This window comes from Triplophysa rosa, linkage group LG12, assembly GCF_024868665.1.
Source record: "Triplophysa rosa linkage group LG12, Trosa_1v2, whole genome shotgun sequence".
NCBI lineage: Eukaryota > Metazoa > Chordata > Actinopteri > Cypriniformes > Nemacheilidae > Triplophysa > Triplophysa rosa.
In genome coordinates, this window is record NC_079901.1 from 11,599,906 (window position 1) to 11,619,034 (window position 19,129).

General features: G+C 38.6%; 1 protein-coding gene across 1 annotated transcript in view; it reads right to left on the bottom strand.

Moving 5' to 3' along the window:
* dhx36 (DEAH (Asp-Glu-Ala-His) box polypeptide 36) overlaps positions 1 to 19,129 on the bottom strand; it is a 33,681-nt gene that overhangs the window by 3,137 nt on the left and 11,415 nt on the right. Inside the window, exons 7-23 of the mRNA XM_057347367.1 lie at positions 18,341 to 18,415; positions 17,410 to 17,576; positions 16,247 to 16,328; positions 15,999 to 16,142; positions 15,531 to 15,636; positions 12,284 to 12,371; positions 11,114 to 11,169; positions 10,872 to 10,936; positions 8,342 to 8,485; positions 5,991 to 6,108; positions 4,903 to 5,001; positions 4,086 to 4,259; positions 3,879 to 3,965; positions 3,489 to 3,572; positions 2,905 to 3,004; positions 2,660 to 2,750; positions 113 to 236 (exon numbers count right to left, since the gene is read on the bottom strand). Coding sequence (XP_057203350.1) covers positions 113 to 236; positions 2,660 to 2,750; positions 2,905 to 3,004; positions 3,489 to 3,572; positions 3,879 to 3,965; positions 4,086 to 4,259; positions 4,903 to 5,001; positions 5,991 to 6,108; positions 8,342 to 8,485; positions 10,872 to 10,936; positions 11,114 to 11,169; positions 12,284 to 12,371; positions 15,531 to 15,636; positions 15,999 to 16,142; positions 16,247 to 16,328; positions 17,410 to 17,576; positions 18,341 to 18,415 — 1,804 coding nt within the window. The remainder of the gene's footprint in view (positions 1 to 112; positions 237 to 2,659; positions 2,751 to 2,904; positions 3,005 to 3,488; positions 3,573 to 3,878; positions 3,966 to 4,085; positions 4,260 to 4,902; positions 5,002 to 5,990; positions 6,109 to 8,341; positions 8,486 to 10,871; positions 10,937 to 11,113; positions 11,170 to 12,283; positions 12,372 to 15,530; positions 15,637 to 15,998; positions 16,143 to 16,246; positions 16,329 to 17,409; positions 17,577 to 18,340; positions 18,416 to 19,129) is intronic.

Consider the following 19,129-nt stretch of genomic DNA (forward strand, 5'->3'; position numbering starts at 1 on the left):
ATGGGTAAACAGCCTGCATCTTTTAGTGTTTGAGTGGCTTCACTTGGTTATACAAAATAAGTCCATACATTATACAAATCAAATCAGTTCATATTTGTTAGAAGGTACGTACACTTGTGGTTCTCATCTTCAGGTGATAGATGAGCCATGTGTAGCTGAACTGAGTTTCTTCTGCATTCACGGACTTAGGATGGATGCAAACTTTCCCATCAGCTTTAGTGGACACTTTTGGCACCCTGCAAAACACACAATTTTAAAAAGTGTTACATTATTTAATTTCAGATTTGCCAACCTCTCAACATCACATAAAAACACAATTCTAGTGTTAGCGACACAGATATTTTCAATAAAAACGTTAGTTCTCAGAGTCCAGAAATCAGAAAAATATCAGAAGCAATCATATGCAACAAATGGAGAAGGGATGACTCTTTATAAAACACAAAACAGCAATTTTATTTCAATTTTCATATCCATAACGGTCCATATTCCTTATCAATGGGCATGTGACAAATCACCTACCAGACTATGGTAAACTATGCTTAAAACACACAGCAAATGCTTTAAAAACTTTAAGAGACTTTTCATGGGTATTTAAACCACCAAATGTTGATATCTGACCTATGAGTATAGTGAAAACGTTTGGCAAAAACTTGTTTTTTATCTTAAGGTTGACACTTGCATGGAATTTCCCAAATACTGTATACTGTATAGAAAACATAACTTGCATGTTCCTGTAGCTCAATTGATAGAGCGAGATGCCAGCAATGCCATGGGTTCGATAATTACAAGATAGGTATCGACTGATAAAACATATACACTTCAAATACACTTTTGAAAAAAGCATCTGCCAAATGCACAAATGTAAATTGTTTTGTACTTTTCAAAAGTAGTTGCCAGTTTTGTGTCAGACGGTCACTGTAGCTGTGGACAAGACCAAGCAAGAATAATCTAAAATATGCGTCAGACTTTCCAAAGATGTGCCAAAAGTCTGGCTGGCAACACTACATTCATGCAAACTGAAGAAACTAATAAATATTTCAATCTAGCACCAGAGAATCCAGACAAAAGCTCCACTGTGACATTTCCCACACACATTAACGGCAGCCTTTCTCTACAAACTCAATGAGGCTGTGCTTCTGCAGTCTTCAGCTAATTCATATGAAGCCGAGTGCTGCACGACTGCGTGAATGTGAAGCGGTAACAAATGGAGCCAGGTTTGAATTATAGACGGCACAGGACTGAATGTGAATAATGGATATAAAGCAGGTGAATAACAGAGCAACTGAACTGTGGCGTGATGCACTTTGTGTGCGTAAAAGCTGAAATCACACGTCACTGCTGAGCTTTGCCTCTTCACCTTCATGGTGACGATATCTTTAAATCGCCAGTGTGACACGGCTAATAATAGAGGCAGTAAAAGAAAACTCAAGTTCAATAGCCAGAGGTAAAAATTTGAGAGAAGGTCCTGAAGTGCATTTGGAGGTTAGATACCGGATCTTTCTCTTATCTGATATCACTTTCCCTCTATAATTCCTTTTGGTATCGCTTTAGATTACGGCCCGCAATGAACCGCATAATTAAACAGATTTTACAGCGTAACTAATTGTAACAATAATGTACCTCTACAGTACATATCTGTAGGTAAAGGGGAACAATATGCAAAGTTTGGGAATAAAGAATAAATATTTATACTTTAAGTGTTTTAAAACTAATGGGTAACTATTTTAATATTACGTGGTATGCATGACCTGCAGTATGCTATACAACAATCTTAGCGTGAACATGCACTACATTTTTACAATGTACCCATAAATAAGCCACTGTGGAAATGAATGAAGTAAGGGTTCTTATTTTATTATTATAGCAAACATGAAACAAGGGAAATGATGTGTTCAGTTTTTGCTCAAGCAAAACAGCACGAATGAAAGACACAGACTGTCTGTCAACTGTAAATTTGTTTTGACTTTAGGATACATTTTTCTTTTATTGATTTTAGGATTGTTGGTCACAAATCATTTCTTTTAATTAGGAGTTATTTTGACGAGTTTTAATGCGTAAAATGTGCAAAATCAATGTTGATCTTGAGACTATAATCAAGTATTTCAAGAGCGGTTTGATTTGGATGTTTATATGGCATGCAGTTCCCTCATAAATATGTTTTTAATTTTCCATACTCTTATCCCTTTATTCCCCAAACTTTGCATATTGTTCTTCTTTATCTACAGATATGTACCGCAAAAGTACATTACTGCTACAATTATTTACGCTGTAAATCCTGTTTAGTTATGCGATACATTGCGGGCCGTAATCTAAAGCATTATCTTCCTTTTTCTGTTGCGATTGAACAAAGTATATAATGATTTTGATAATGCCACTAGTGGTACTCCTTTAAAAAAAACAGAACAATTAGTGTTAATTGTACTTTAATATGTACATTTACGCATTTGGCAGACTATTCAGCAGTGCGTTCATGTTTTGTTTCTTCCATACATTCAATCCCTGGGTATCGACCCCATGACCTTGTTGATGTCAGCATTACGCTCCACCAGCTGTGGTGCAATTAAGCTTATTTGCATCTTTTAATAGTCACCATTAAATGCTAGAAAATGAACGCTGCATTAACACCATCATCACAAGCAAAAGAATCCATCCCACTTACATGTGTCTCTTGCTACTGTTGCTGGGGCGAATCTTGGCTACTTTAGGGTACAGGCCTGCCACGATCACCGCCTTTATCAGCTTCTCATTCTCTGCGCAGCATAAAAAGTGAAGAAGAAAACCCCGGTGTGAACAGAAACATGGTCAACATACAGAAAACATCAGGTACAAACCCAAAGTTATATATTTGCACAATAGTGACAGGTAGGTGGCAGGTGGATACTGTATGCAGACAGACAGAGACACCTGAGTTTATGTTAGAGCTGGGATCTTTAGGGTCCTTGCAATTCACAAATCCAGCCGCCAAAAGATGCTCCGCAAACTGACCTTTCATGTTCTGAAGCATCTGTGGGGACAGAGAAAGAAACAATGTTTCTGTGCAAAGGTGCAATGTTTTTTTAACTGGTGGGGAGTGACAATTTTCTGTTTTTATCATATCAGGAAATAAAAGGTAAATGGCGACATTCATCAACTGAAATAATCACATATGAAAGAACAACGTAAACCTTTTGATAAACTGTATTTGAATTATTTGAAGCCTTTACAAACTGCTTTTATTCAACATTAGCAATGTTATAAAAATAAGATGAAAAATGGCTGAACATGTTCTAAAATTATATATACTGTATATGAAATATACTAACATTGTTATATTACATTAGATTACATTTAATATAATAAAAACAAAATCAAACTAGCAAATAAATCATTTGAAAACATAAAAAAGCAAATTAAATTAAATAAACCATACAAAATCAAAGTAAACATTTTTAGACTATTAACCTGGCAACAAACATCTATCAGAATGAAGCTGATTGGTCCAGACTGACCTGTAGTGTGTTGGCAGACAGGAAGTTGTCCCAGCAGTATTCACGTTCAGACCTGCCGCCCTGTCTCTTAGCATCCTCCCAGCCCTGATAATACCATAAAACACACACAGCATCATCAACAACACAAACAACAGCTAGAGGAAGTTATTCTGAACACTTGAGCATTGTCTTTGTCTAAGTTTTTTTCCAGTGTGATCCTGTAGCTAAATTAGTAGAGAAAGAGAATTGTTTTAGCAATGCAAGCAAAGGCCATGTGTTCAACCCAATCCCAGATGACACGCATACTGATAAGAAACGTATAGCTTGAATGTGCTTTCTATAAAAGTGTCTGCCAAATACATATACTGTATGTATAATTGAATGTTCCAAGATTTTTGTCCAAGGACTCACCCTAAAAGCATTGACAACAGTAATATGATCACTCTTGGAGTTTCTAGAGAGGGTTTTTCTCTTGTGGTCTGCAATCTTCTCCTTCCCCTGAGATAAACAGATCAATCAGTCAACAATCTCTCATTAGAGCACACACTCGGGATCGCTTAAAACGCACTGGATTACACGCAGTCTTGGGAATTGAACACAGGTTGTGTCTGTATGTACCAGCGGTATGAAGAAGGGATCTTTAAAGCTTAGGCTGGTTGCGATGGTAAGCACTGGGTCCAAACAGCCTAGAAGAGCCCCAAACAGAATCATTTTTCCAATGTGAGGCTCCACCGGCAAACGGGCGAGATGAAATCCCAACGGGGTCAACTCTTCATTGCGGTGCAGAGCATTCTATGAACACAATAACACAATTTCAATGCATATAATAGATAGACGATGGACTGTCTCGAAAGACACAAACCAATAGATCACTATCGTACAGCAGTTGTTAATACAATGCCATCATTACATTGCTTTCTAAAATGTATAACTATATATATATATATATAACTGGCGAATCACAGCATTTTATTTTTATATATTATATACCACTAAACTGTATAACTGATCATTGTCCCAGGCAATTAGCTGTACTATTTCTATTGTACTATCATCTCTGTCCTCTTGCTCATATTACTCTATGGCAGAAGGTCTCAACGGGGGGGCATGGCCCACAAGGAGGCCTCTGGATGACAAAAAATTTAAACTAGACAAAATGAGCATCGAAATACATTTCACAACAACTAAAACCCACGATATTTCTTATTAGTTGTCCATTTTTATATTGAATAAACACTTTTTTAGTTAATATCAAGCTCAAAAATAATTTAGTTTTTGTGAGCGAAGGGGGTCTTTGAATATTGTTGAATACAGTGGGGGGCCTTGGAGTCAAAAAGGTTGAGAACCCCTGCTCTATGGTCCTATAAACGCTTAATTTTATTAATCCAACCACTTCTATCAACTCTTCCCTCTATTCATGTCTTGATCCCCTCACCAGGTCTATCAGGTGTGTGATAGCCAGCTCTATGGCTCTCTCTGAGGGAGGGTCCACACATCTCCGCAAGAATACAGCAATGGGGCCCAACTTTAAGATCTAAAAGAAAGAGAGAAAGAGAAAATCTTAAAGGGATAGATAACCTAAAAAGAATCATTCTGTCATTGTTAATGTCATCAAAACCTGTGGCTTTCTCAGCTGTGAAAGACACAAGAAGATATTTTGTGAAACGTCTCTGTGGATTTGTATCTATATAATGGAAGTCAATGGGGGCCAGTGTTGTTTGGTTACGAACGCTCTTCAAACCTTTTGTGTTCTGCAGAAGAAAGAAAGTCATACAGGTTTGGAATGACATGAGGGTGAGTAAACAATGACCAAAGATGAGCATTTTGGGGTGAAATTCCCCTTTAATAACCAATAAGAAAGATGTACTGTATGAACAGCGCATTTTCTGCAAATGCGCCAAAAAAACTTGGGATGCCGCACATTAATTGCCGTTTAAAGTAAAGCAAGTGATGAAGTAATACAAGTTGATGCACAAGGCTTTGTTTTGTGTGTGCGAGAGCTGGGTTCATCAGGGCCCCACCGCGGCACAAAAACAACAGACCGAGCAGACGCGTGGAGGTGAAAATGAGCAGTAATTGACACAGCTAAAAAGCCTTTTTAGACAATTACACTGCCTCTCAGATACAATGACAGTGATTAATGTCCCTTTTAATCCATTACTTTGTTTGTGTGCTCTGCTATTACAGTCACAGGAGACTATTTGTGAAACCTCGGCCTTCAGGCCCCATTAAAACAGATACAAGGAGAATTTAAGCGCGTGAATGAGTCACTGCTAGAAATGTTCAATCCAATTTCCCCAACCACATGTGTGAGAGGCTTTATCCCTCCAAGGATTGCCAAAAACACATGATTCTTATGCATTTTAACAGCATACACACCCACTACCTGCACTTGTGCCAACACAACCGGACAAGTCCACCGGCCCGGTGTGAATCACAGATGGCTTTCTGTGAGGAAATTTAACTATGCAACTCATGAAGTATTCATATAAACGCACACAAATTGAGTGTTGGATACGGTACCTTTATTTGCAAGCAAAGCTCTTCCAATGGGGTACGCTGGATCTCCGGTAGCTGGTAGTTATCGAGGAGGCTGGCCCTCAATCCATTATACAGGTGGTAGCATTTCCCAGGAGCCACCCTGCATGCGCACACAAACACACACGCACAATTACACGTGAAGCAAATGAGACGCATAAAATACAATGTCATACTGCTTCCATTAGGAGTCTCTGTGTGATGAATGCAAATTAGCGCTGTTGAAAAGCAATTGAGAGTTCAGTCGCCTGTTGTGGAATAATAACTGATCGAGCAAAGATGTACACATAAACGCATTTACATTTATTCAGTTACCAAACACATCTATCCAAAGCGACTTAGACACGGATAAATAATCAGAAAAGGAAGATGCTACAAAGCGGGTTTGGGCAATCTTAATGGTAATCTAAGACATTGATCAGAAACGTATATTATAAATCACTTTTTTGGGATTGTTTTTGCGTGCGAGGCAACTTCTGGTAATGTTTCCTTAGTTGGAGCATGCACAAAAAAATCTACCAAGCCTTCCGGACATGTAAACTGGTAACATATATATATATAGAAAATTGTTTGACCTGCAGTATCCTATTATTTTGGATCTTTTTAAGGTAAACCCGGCCTTAAACGCTACTTCAAAACAAAACCATTTGGTCAACCAGACTCTTCTGGTCTTCCTGTGACAGGTTGTGTCGAGAGTCGAGTATTCAATTTAATAGTTTAATAGTTTCTATTTAATATAAGCAAAATTAGAGGGATACTCCACCCAAAAATGAAACTTCTGTCATGAATTACTCGCCCTCAAGTTGTTCCAAACCTGCTGAACGGTATTTGGAAGAATGTTTGCAACTGACAGTTCTGGGACATCATTGACTACCATAGTAGAAAGAATTGAAATGGTATTCAAAGGTGCCGCAGAACTGTTTGTTTTACTGAATTCCTCAAAATATCTTCTTTTGAGTTCAACAGAACAAAAAAAAAACTACTATGGTAGTCAATGGAGTATCCCTTTAACTTATATCAAAAATAACATTTAACAGACAGAAGATAAATCAAAATAGGAGTAAATTAAGAAACGATCATGACCCCGGTGAGCAAACCTAAGGCTGCAAAGTAGATCACACGTTCTTTCGAAGTCAAAAGTCTAGGACGCAAGACCAGACAAAGCTAGCTGATGTGAAAGTCAATTTGCTTTTCCATGAATATTGCAGCGCTGTAGCGTTACCGTGGTAACGGGGCGGTGTGTGTGTGCCAGGCACAATGAGAGAGTCGGTGCACATCTGAATGTTTAGGTGAACTAGTGTGAAATTGAAATGGTGTGTCAGAGCCTGTGCTGAGCAGCGGGGCAGATTCATTTAAAAGCGAATCTAGTCGCTAACTTATTATCGCCCTCTCTCTAAATCACACACACACGCTTCTCTACTCACTCACTCATGGTCTAAAAAGCATGAGTCACTGTGCCAATTTAACCCGGAACACGTAGACACCAGACGTAATTGCAGCGCACACACCTGAAGATGTTAGTCTGCCATCTAAGTACAAACCAAACATCATCACAAACATGTTTCAAAGATGACAGATGCATCATCTAGAAAGTAGAAAAACGATTTTTTTCTCTTAAAAAAGAAAGAGAGAAACGAGCAAGTTTTCTGTGAGAGAATCGCCTTTTTTTGTACGTTTCCTATCAAATGACTGAGAAAACAATTAATTCAAGGCAACAGATGAAATGCAGTGAAACCCTGAAAGAGCACTGAGGAACCTCATAGGTGAGGACTGACCTTCATGAATACACTTATACTGGTGAAAAATGAATGAAAGGAAAACTTTAGAATGAGAGGAGATAAGAGGGGGTAAAGGGTAAACCGGGCTCAGGGACATACGATAATCCATTCATACGTTCCATTCAAAACCGTAATCACATTCATTTATGATATTTATCAATTCACCAAATGAATCACAGCATATAAGCACTAAAATGAAGATCAGTTAAAAACTTTAAATTGTGTTCATCTTTTAAATCCATTTTTGTGTAAATGAATCAACCAAAATCAAATGTCCGCTCTTATTGGTGGAAAAAATCCGGGTGGAAATAAGGGTCCAATCAAAGCCAGTGATACGCTGTGGGAAAATGAATTGAAATGAATCTCTTCATCCCACAGCATTCCTGTGATACCTGTGGGAGAAGCACATACTGTATATTCTAATGATTTGACATTCTTCCAAAGGGTGCAGGTCCTCCGACTGAGATTGGATTTGACACTTGTGAATGGATTGAGGAAGAGCTGCTGATATATAGAGGGAATAACGCATAAATGAGAGGGAGGGAGAGCGATCTGTACCTGCCAGCGCGACCCTTCCTCTGTTTGGCGTTGGCTAAGCTCACCCACTCTGCAGTCATGGTGCTGATGTTGTTCTGTGTGTCAAAATGAGTTTCTTTAATCTTCCCTCCGTCGATCACGTACACGACATCATCTATCGTGATGCTGAAAGACAAGTGAAGACAGCGTGACAAATATCGCAGCGTAGCGATGGTGACGCTGCAGTAGAGGAATACATCAAATAAAAAGCAGACCGACAACGTCTCAATAAAAATCACGTCACTGGTCACACATAGCATAGTTTGTGTAAACAATGTCTACACAGTTATATTCATGGTATGGTTGTATAATATAAATATATTTTTATATATTTTACACACAATTAGTAAACAATTCTATTACACTAGTGTTATATTAACAAATGACTTGTGGTTATACCTTTGTGTTTTTCCATTGCAATTTTTCAATGTCAGTGTACAGTAAACAGTGCTCTGTTTGTTTATAAGCAACAGCATGCTTATAAACATTTTAGAGTGGCCTTTTATTGTGGCCAGCCTAAGGCACACCTGTGCAATAATCATGCCGTCTAATCAGCATCTTGATATGCCACACCTGTGAGGTGGATGGATTATCTCGGCAAAGGAGAAGGGCTCACTAACACAGATTTGTGACCAATATTTGAGAGAAATAGGCCTTTTGTGTACATGGAAAAAGTCTTAGATCTTTGAGTTCAGCTCATGAAAAATGGGGGCAAAAACAAAAGTGTTGCGTTTATAATTTTGTTCAGTGTATATACAAGGGTGCAATTCGCAACCTCATCGCTAGATGCTGCCAAAATCTCCACACTGCTCCTTTAAAGGCAGACTATGCAGGATGTTAAAACATGGGGCCATGGACACATACAAAATAAATCCTATCACTCACAATTTATAATACACTAGTAGTTTCTACAGAAACACTGTAATCTAAACATATTTTCTTTTATTTTCATTTCATTTCATTCAGCTCTTTCTCTCTCACGCTCACGCGTGTGGGCGTGCTCTTTTGCTCGCTGGATGACGCGTAGGAGTGCTTTTCCGGGAGAATTGTCCAATAAGGGACTGAGAACCCTTGTTACGAAACGGGCATCCATGTTCGGAAAAAAAAAACTCTCTGAAACCTTTACGAACCCTGGCGGAGTGAATCAAGCACAGAAATATTATGTCATACGTTCAACTTGTCTTTTTACAAGTTGACCATGTTAAGCTTGAGAAGCCAGCACGTTTAACAGTGTGAAGAAGTCAGAATGCATGAAATAGCATGTTACCTCCGCTTCAACTTCCGGCACACATTCACAAACAATAGTGTGCCTGAAGATTATTACTGGTGACAAACAAAAAACCCCAAAAGAACCGTTACATGGCTAAACTTGTCTCTCCAATATTTTGAAATTAGACTGCTTTACCAAGTTATATTATTAGACACTAGCCAAACACAGACCTGAAGTTAAACAGTCTATCCAGAGGCAAAACACCAGGCAGACAAAGCTTGTTATAGAAGTAGTTTCAACCGTAAGGAAAGTCCAAGTTTGAATGTTGTGTTTGGAAACATTCATTGAAAATCTCGCATAGATTTTTTTTAGATTTAGATTCAATTTATTGTCATTGCACATGTACGAAGGTACAAGGCAACGAAATGTGACCTCTGCATTTAACCCATCCAGAGAGTAGGTGCCTTTAATATCTTGGCACAATTACACGTAAACATATACACTTTATTTTCCTTCAGACCAAAAGGTTTTTAACATCATGAAAACAGTACTGTGAGATACATCAACAACTGAAACTCTTTAATAACTCTGCAGCAAATACAAGTTCAACATCAAAACAGACTTTGGATATTAACTACTAAAGATTTAAAAATTATTAAAATGCCTGATAATACTGCACGTAAAAAACAAGAGACCTACACATGAATTTATGTATGAAAATCCCATCAAATTCAATTGGCTTTCAATTCTTTGTGGAGTTTGTTTGTACAGATGATGCTGGGAGTTAGCGAGTCACGTTTTAATTAGCTGGTTCTGTTGCCACTTGGCCAACGCACGGCTTCAATTTGTGCATACTGATGCCGCTAGCTAGATTAGCAACAACAATGATGTGTTGTCTAATGTGGGCGGAGCCTTTGACAAAATAAGCTAATTATCTCAGCTGTTTAATCAAAATGATGAATTTTTGAAGAAACCTACATACATTTAAGAGGTGATAAAAAGAACAAATGAAGATAGAAGAATACGGTTTATTTTCTTTAAAAGCAGAGACTATGTTCTTTCATTTGATATATTATTTGTCGATATATTCATTAGAGAAAATGTACTGTGAGCCATCACATTTTAGTGAACATTTTCAAAAATGCTGGTGCTGACTGGCAACTTTAAAAAAAGAAAAGGCTGGCGGGGAAAGAGTTAACTATCAATTATGGCACAAAACTGACAAATGCTTATGTGAATCTTGACGTGCATCACATTAGTACAGTATCAAAGATACACACATCCAAGCACACGCAAGCGCACCTGGTTTCTGCGATGTTGGTCGCGATCACAATCTTGCGAACTCCCGGAGGCGGCTTTTTGAACACCTGAGGGGAGAGAGAGAAGCAAAGTGTCATTCATGAACATAATAGTACTATTGATGGTTAGAGGGACTGGATACAGGGCACAGAGAATTGAATTCAGTGCAGGCAGATGGGAGGGCAATATCACATTTGAAAGCTGCAGTAGAAGGCAGAGAGCTTGCCGCAGCTGTCTACACTCACCTGAGTCTGAGACACCGTGGGCATCAAAGAGTGAAGGGGGATTATTTTAAATCTGTCTGAAAGAAGCGAGATACAAGAAAGTCAGATCACAGGCTGCGGTCTTCTTGCATTGTTATTTCTGCTTTAAAAGGTGAATTGAGGAACAACCAGCCATTAATAGTCTGGTAACGCTTTAGATTACGGCCCGCAATGTACCGCATAATTAAAGAGGATTTACAGCATAAGTAATTGTAACAATAATGTACCTCTACAGTACATATCTGTAGATAAAGGGTAACAATATGCAAAGTTTGGGGAGTAAAGGGGTAAGAGGAAGAAAAATTATTTATGAGGGAACTGCATGCCATATAAACATCCAAATCAAACCGCTCTTGAACAACTTGATTATAGTCTCAAAAGACACATTTTACACATTAAAACTCATCAAAATAACTCAAAATTGAAAGAAATTATTTGTGACCAATAATCCTAAAATCAATCAAATAAAAAAAGTCAAAAGTCAAATTTACAGTTGACAGACAGTCTGCGTGCTTCATTCGTGCTGTTTTGTTTGCGCAAAAACTGAACACATCATTTCAGTTTTAAAATACTTACAGAATAAACATTTTTTTGAATTTCCTGACTTCTTTATTCCCCAAACTTTGCGTATTGTTCCTCTTTACCTACAGATATGTACTGTAGATGTACATTATTGATACGATTAGTTACGCTGTCAATTCTGTTTAATTATGCGGTACATTGCGGGCCGTAATCTAAAGTGTTACCAATATTCTCACTCCAAAACTAAACGTTGCATTATTTCATTGAAATACAGCCGCAGAAAAAAAATTAAGTGACCGTTTCAAAGACCATTTTCAGTTTTTCTGAATTTACTATTTATAGGTACGTGTTTAGGTAAAATGATTATTTTTGTTTCATTCTGTGAACTACTAACAATATTTCTCCCCCCCAAAAGGATTGTTTCTATTTGTTTTTATTTGTAGAAAATGAAAACTGGAGAAACAGGTCAAAATAACAGAAAAGATGTTCTGTATTTTTTCAGACCTCAAATACTGCAAAGACAACAAGTTCATATTCACTTTTAAGCAATACAACAGTAATATTTGTCATGTATTTATTTGTTATTTCGAATTCTGTATAAGCACGCATGTATTAGACTCCAACATCTACCTGATTTAAACATCTGGTCAGCCATAAGCAGATCATTCAGGGAGCTGATGTTGTCCCAGCCAGGCAAGAACACTAGAATCGCTCCATTCTGCAAGATAAAGCAGCGTCTAAATGCACATTCGCACACTGGTGGACTATAAAAAAGTGTGACAAAACCTCTCAAAGTAGGTTCCTATTTATGGATCAGAACAGAGAGATGGAGTTGAGTGTTTGGGATTGGGTTCAGTTAAAAATACAACACTTAGACAAGGCTTTACTTTTTGTGGCATGACTTTCACAGTTAATCAACACACACAACATTTTTGGCAATGAGAGCACTGAAAGGACTGTAAACAACAGAAGACTGAGAAACAAGATTGTCAAATTACACAAGCCAGACCAAGTGTGTCCGCTAGGCCACTGCTCGCGCCGAACATACTCGTGGCCTAATGGTTAGAGAGTCGGACTCGTGACCAGAAGGTTGCCGGTTGGATTCTCAGGTCAGTGGGTAACGACTGAGGTGCCCTTGAGCAAGGCACCTTACCCCTACTTGCTCCCCGGGCGCTGCAGTGATAGCTGCCCACTGCTCCGGGTGTACGTGTGTTCACCACTTGCTGTGCGTGTGTTCACTACTCTCTGGATGGGTTAAATGCAGAGGTCACATTTCGGGTATGGGTCACCATATCTGACAGATAGGTCACTTTCACTTTTTTCACTTTCACATCAAACTGAAACGTTTTCCGTTCCCGTCACTGTGCAAGTTTTTAACAGCTCCTAAATCAAACTGCCTTGCCAAGCTATGATCTCAAGGGCCAATTTATATCCTAAAAATTGAGTCACCCACCAAAGCCAGATAAAAGTGAACTAAATCTAGCAGAAGCAATCGGAGGATTTTAACCTCATAATAATGCAGCGTGGGGAGGAGGCAGATAAAATATGAAGTGTCCCCAGACAGCCCTGGTTCTATATTTAACAGCCCAGCAACGTCACATCAAGGGTACATGACAAATTAAACAGTGGACTTACTTTTGCTATGCATGCATGCACAGGAGTTTCACAGCATCCTGTGACCTAGATTCCTCGGTGTAATGCACAACGAACCTTGACATTAAAACACCCAGCATTCCCAGATGTTATGTTTAATTAACAATGCTTAATCTCACTGTTCCGCTGTGACGTCCGAGACTGTGACACTGATGACGCAAGCACTCATTTATATGAAAATCTCTTCATCTCCCCCAGACAAAGAACCGTAAGCAGAGACACTGAAGCAGGTGTATTGGGTGTTTCTAAATAGCAAGCTATTTGCCTTACATGTTAGCACTATGTTTCATTCACAGAAGGCCCTTTTACTGAGACGTACAAGTCGGACTTCAAGGAATGAGGCCTATAAAAAGACAGACAAGTCAATGAGGGCGCGAAATCTTCAGTGAACACATTCATTAAAACTGCTTTTGATCCTCTGTGTAAAATTTCATGGCACGATTCTTTAATTAGCCAAAATATCTTCGTCCTCTAAAAGACAAGCTATAATGCTGTATCTGACAGGTCATGGCCAATAAACGCACTGTAACTCTTCTATAATATATCTTAGGTTCTGCCCCTTTCTTTTTCAGTGTGAGCACGGTCTGTGGACGTCCAGTTGGCACAGTCTTGGCATTTGTTAAAGCGACAGTTCACCCAAAAATGAAAATTCTGTCATCATTTACTCACCCTCGAGTTGTTACAAATCTGCATAAATGTCTTTGTTCTGATGAACACGGAGAAAGATATTTGGAAGAATGCTTGTAACCAAACAGATCTTTGACACCTTTGACTAACATAGTAGGAATAATTACATTGGTAGTCAAAAGTGTCCCAGAACTGTTTGCTTTCCTACATCCTTCAAAATATCTTCTTTTGTGTTCAACAGAAAAAAAAAATTATAAAGCTATTTTTCTTACTATGGTAATCAATGGTGGCCAAGTCCTGTTTGGTTACAAGCATTCTTCCAAATATCTTTCTCTGTGTTCATCACAAATACAGATTTGGAACAACTTGAGTCTAACATACGTCATTTAAGATGGATAGTTCTTAGAGGGCGGAAGTGCATTGTGAGATTTTAACTGAAGATTATGAGGGCACATGAATTTTAAAAAGCGAATGACCCACATTGATAGACCATTTACAATAAACGCTGCACTATTTCATGAAAAAATAGGAATTGTCATTTTTAATTTCACTGGGACTTTAAATAAACCTGAGCTAAGCCACAGAAATGGCTTAAAATCTAATACCACATTCAAGATGATTTTTGAAAAAAAGCTTTAGTCCAAACTATAAATGATATTTTGTAGCAATAATCTGAAAATGTATAAAATATATTGTGAAGAATGTTGGTAAATAAACAAAACCAGACCATATTGACTTTCATTGTATGGACACAAATCTACAGAGACATTTCTCAAATGAACTTCTTTTAGTGTTCCACCGAAGAAAGAGTCATCTACACATTTTGAACCACATGAGGGTGAATAAATGATGACAGAATTCCTTTAGTTTTGTTCCAATTGATTGCTATTATTCAGTAAATACCCTTTCTACACCCTCAAGGACTTGCTGACTACAGCCCCATGGGTCTTCACTGGCTGACGTCACCCCAGCGTGCACTCAAAGGAAAACCACAAGGGCATGGGACAACATTTGGAAGGGGGCCAGCAACAAAAAAAGGCCCATTTATATATAATTACAAAACAAACAAACTGTTACTGCTCTGGTGCAAAAAACATTGACTAACCTTATGACAAATAAAATGACCAATTTTAAGAGTATAAACAATGGTTATTTAAGGTTCCCCTTACATATATATGTGAAGTGTAGATTACGCATTTTAGACGTAAGCAAGAACACATATCGGTACGAACAAGGAATGAACGTTGCCTTGAAAGGGAAAGCTAACCAGACAGAACCTGAGACTGTTTGATGCCTTTTATCTCACCCTCTATGACATGACACATCCCTGCAATCATGTGACACACGTAGCAATATTCTTCCACATAAAAGAGCCGCGGAGAAAAAAATCCCTAAGGTTTTTTTATGGAAAATGCAGTTCAGAAAAGTAAAGAAAAGAGAAAAGGAGAGGATCTGTTAAGCAGTCCCATTAGCACTCATTTCATGCCAACATGTTTTGCTTTACTAGGCCCACCATCTGTTCCTGCTTCGGCCAAGTCACACACACAGACACAGACACACGCGTACACACAAAAGCACCCATGCGTAAAGGACTCACATCCTCGTTCCTCACGATATGCCGGATCAATGCCACGATAAGCTCCAGATTGATCTTGTCATCTTCATCCATCATCTCCAATGCGTCGATGGTGCTGTCTGAATACCTGCCAATCAAAACCCGGAGCAGTGACAACGGCGACTCAATACAAGCGCTGCTATTCATGCACGTGTGTCCAAAGTCACTTTGATAGCTAAAAGATAAACGTCAATGCAGTCTAACGTCAGCTCGACGAAAACTATTTTTAAACTGCACTAAATAACTTTGTCATAGTGGATGCGCACAGGTTTGTGAATTGAATGCCTCACCATAATACCATTCATCAAACAGACCATTTCCTTTAATGACTGTCGGGTACACTTGGAAGAGTGAGATTTATTTCATGGTAGATTAAGTACAGATATAAGAATGTTCATAAGAATACAGAATGTAGGGAACACTGTGAGAAGTTTAGAGATAAAGACTGACCGCTCTCGGAGCGTGCGGGTGTAGCAGGGCCAGCTCTCGCGGTATTCAGCCTCTTTCTGCTCTTTCTCCTGCCGTACATTCTGGCCGTGCATAAATCCTCTCCTGTGGCGAGGTCTATGCTCCTGTCGCTGCTGTGGCTTGAATCTGTAAAAAGTTAAGTCAAAGTTAGACCCTCCCAGTATGAAATCAATCTGCTGTCCTGCATCTCCATCGGACAATTTGACCAAAATGTTTTGGAAACATTTTACCTTAACATTTCCACCACATCCTCCAGTAAAAACTCTTCCACTGGGTATGTGTATCCAGGAATATGAACCATGGGACAGTTATCTGTACAAAAAAGAGGTAAGGAAAAGACTCAGTGATTCCTAGTCAGTGCCTGTAACTTATTACATGGTTGGATTCTCATTGTTCATGATCCGACTCTTGAAAAGAGTCTTTGAAAGCTGAAGCTATTATTCCGGTCATTAGCGCTATGCTAAGTCCTGTCCTATTGTGTTCTTTTGAAGAGTACAGAGAGCTTTATTAATCTGTTATATTTTACAGCTCCACAAGATCGCACACACATAGTTGCGCAATATGGATGTGACATAAACCCTCAGAGAATGTATTTGTCACCAATATATTGAACCATCCGTTTATATTTACTACAGCCCTGTTGATATAGAACGATATCAGTCTATGCACAAGATTTCTGTTTTAAAAAAAGGGAAACAAACATGTGTTATGGATGTGACAGAAAAAGCAAAATTTTTGAGAGACTAAATACTTTGTAGGATTTCTGTCAATTAAAATGCATAAAGCAGAAGCAATAATACCCAACAAATGGATAGGGGATGTCTCTTCATTTTCATGTGCCCATTTATGAGGACTATGGAAAATCATGCTTTAAAATAAAAAAATGCTTTGAAAACTTTGAGACTTCACATGGGTATTTAAACCACCAAATGCTTATGGTATCCGTTTAGTTAAAGTGATAGTTCACCCAAAAATAAAAATTCTGTCATCATTTACTCACCCTAGTGTCATTTCAAACCTTTATGACTTTCTTTCTTCCACAGAACACAAAAGAAGATATTTTGAAGAAAGTTGGTAGCCGAACAGCACTGGCCACCATTCACTTCTATTGTAAGGTCACAAAACCAAGTCTATGGGGGCCAGTTAACAACATTCTTCAAATTATCTTCTTTTGTGTTCTGCGGAAGATAGAAAATCAAACAGGTTTGAAACAACAAGAGGGTGAGTAAATGATGACAGAATTTTAATTTTTGGGTGAACTATCACTTTAAAACCTTTTGTAAAAACTATATCATGGTAACGTTGACATTTGCGTGGAATTGTCCGGTTCTTCTCAATAATACTGTATAAAGTTCCTCAAGATCATTTACATGCATTCCTTAAATTCTCATACCGAAATATCTGCTGAATTTTTCAGCATTGAGCGTGGCACTCATGAGGACTATTTTGAGGTCTTCCCGACTACGTAACAGGTCTTTCACGATGGTGAGAAGAACATCAGACTGAAGACTCCTCTCGTGAACCTCATCCAGGACCAGATGACTTATACTGGAGAGATACCTGACCGAACACACAACACTTGAGAACTGGACAGACATTGCATACTTGCACAGCATACTAAATGGATAAATGACAGAATTAGTACAGAAAGTCTGAAAAATGTAGGGCAATGTTTACACAGCACGTTTTAAAAACACAACACCCCCAATGCAAACAATTGAAAAAAATGCACTGCCCTTAGGCAAAACACTTTGGTGGGACGGAGCGTTACTCAGTATCACCATGGTTACAGAAGTTAATCACAGCTATCAAGAGAATAGGTTGTTGTATAACTGTTGCATAAACAGAGCGATTCCAGAGTCACACCTGTTGGTAAATACAGTTGTCACGGTGTGAACGTAACCTAAGTAACAGCATTCAGATCCCTTTCAGGGTTTTCTGTGTACGAATATTTCAGCAGCAAACAGAAGAGATCAAAGAAGAAAGCAACAACAGTGAATAATGTTTTCTCTATGTGGGCTGGACTGAAAGCTGTCTGAGTGGATGAGTCAAGCTAAGAAGCACTGCGAACGGCAGGCATTTTTCGTTGAAGCAGATTTATTGTCAGTGAGTGATATTGGATGTGTGTGCTATTGTAGGTTTAACACTGCTTCGAGTATGCATAAGTGTATGTGAGTGGGTCATGCACCTGCTGAGGGCTGATTAAACACTACCACCTCTTACTGGGTTTAAAAAAGCCACAGTGCACAGATAGCGGATGGAACAGGGGGTAATAAAAGAGCAGATCGGAGGGGTGTGAAGAAAAGGGGACGTAAAACACTTACGGATCCGAGCGGAGCCATTGAAGAATAATGCCCGTCGTACAATACAACACCGAGCCTTGTTTCCGTGGTAACTTGCTGAAAAGCAGAGCCAGAGAGTGGGAAGAGAAGCGAAAGAGAAAAACATGGTAAAAATGAATTCAATTGAAGTATTACAGTGAAATACAACAGCAATCCTGTTAATAGAGTTTATACTTCTACATAAACATTTAACAGAAAAATTACTTTCCTGCTTTGTCTAATATAGAAGAGAAAGGATCGGAAAGCGCTCGGACTAACAACTTCTAATCATCAAAAAACATTTCAATGATTCCTAGAATTTTCCAAAAAACATTAAAATACACACATTTTTATTATGATTATAATGTACAATAAAAGCAAAAATGAACTGTTCTTCCTAAACGAAAAAGCAAATCTAATAGAAAGGCCTGTATCAATAATTCAACTTCCTATTTTACATTACCAAGGATAATTTTGCAATTCATGAGCGTTTATAAAACTAGGCAAAAGCTCTTCATCTACTCCCACACACACAGTCGATGGCAGGAGGGCAATAGGGAAAGAAATATGGGATTACCACAGGCTTTAGACTGATGTACAAAAGAGGAAGAGGGGTTGACAGAGCGCTAAGAGGCCCTGCACATATTAACCTCTCCTGGCCTGAAGACATCGTCTGCATCCTACTGTCTCTTCACCTCAGTCTTCCTCCTCGCAATCAATCATCCCTTCCACCATTCTCTCTCTCTCTCATCCCTTCCACCATTCTCTCTCTCTCTCTCTCTCTCTCATCCC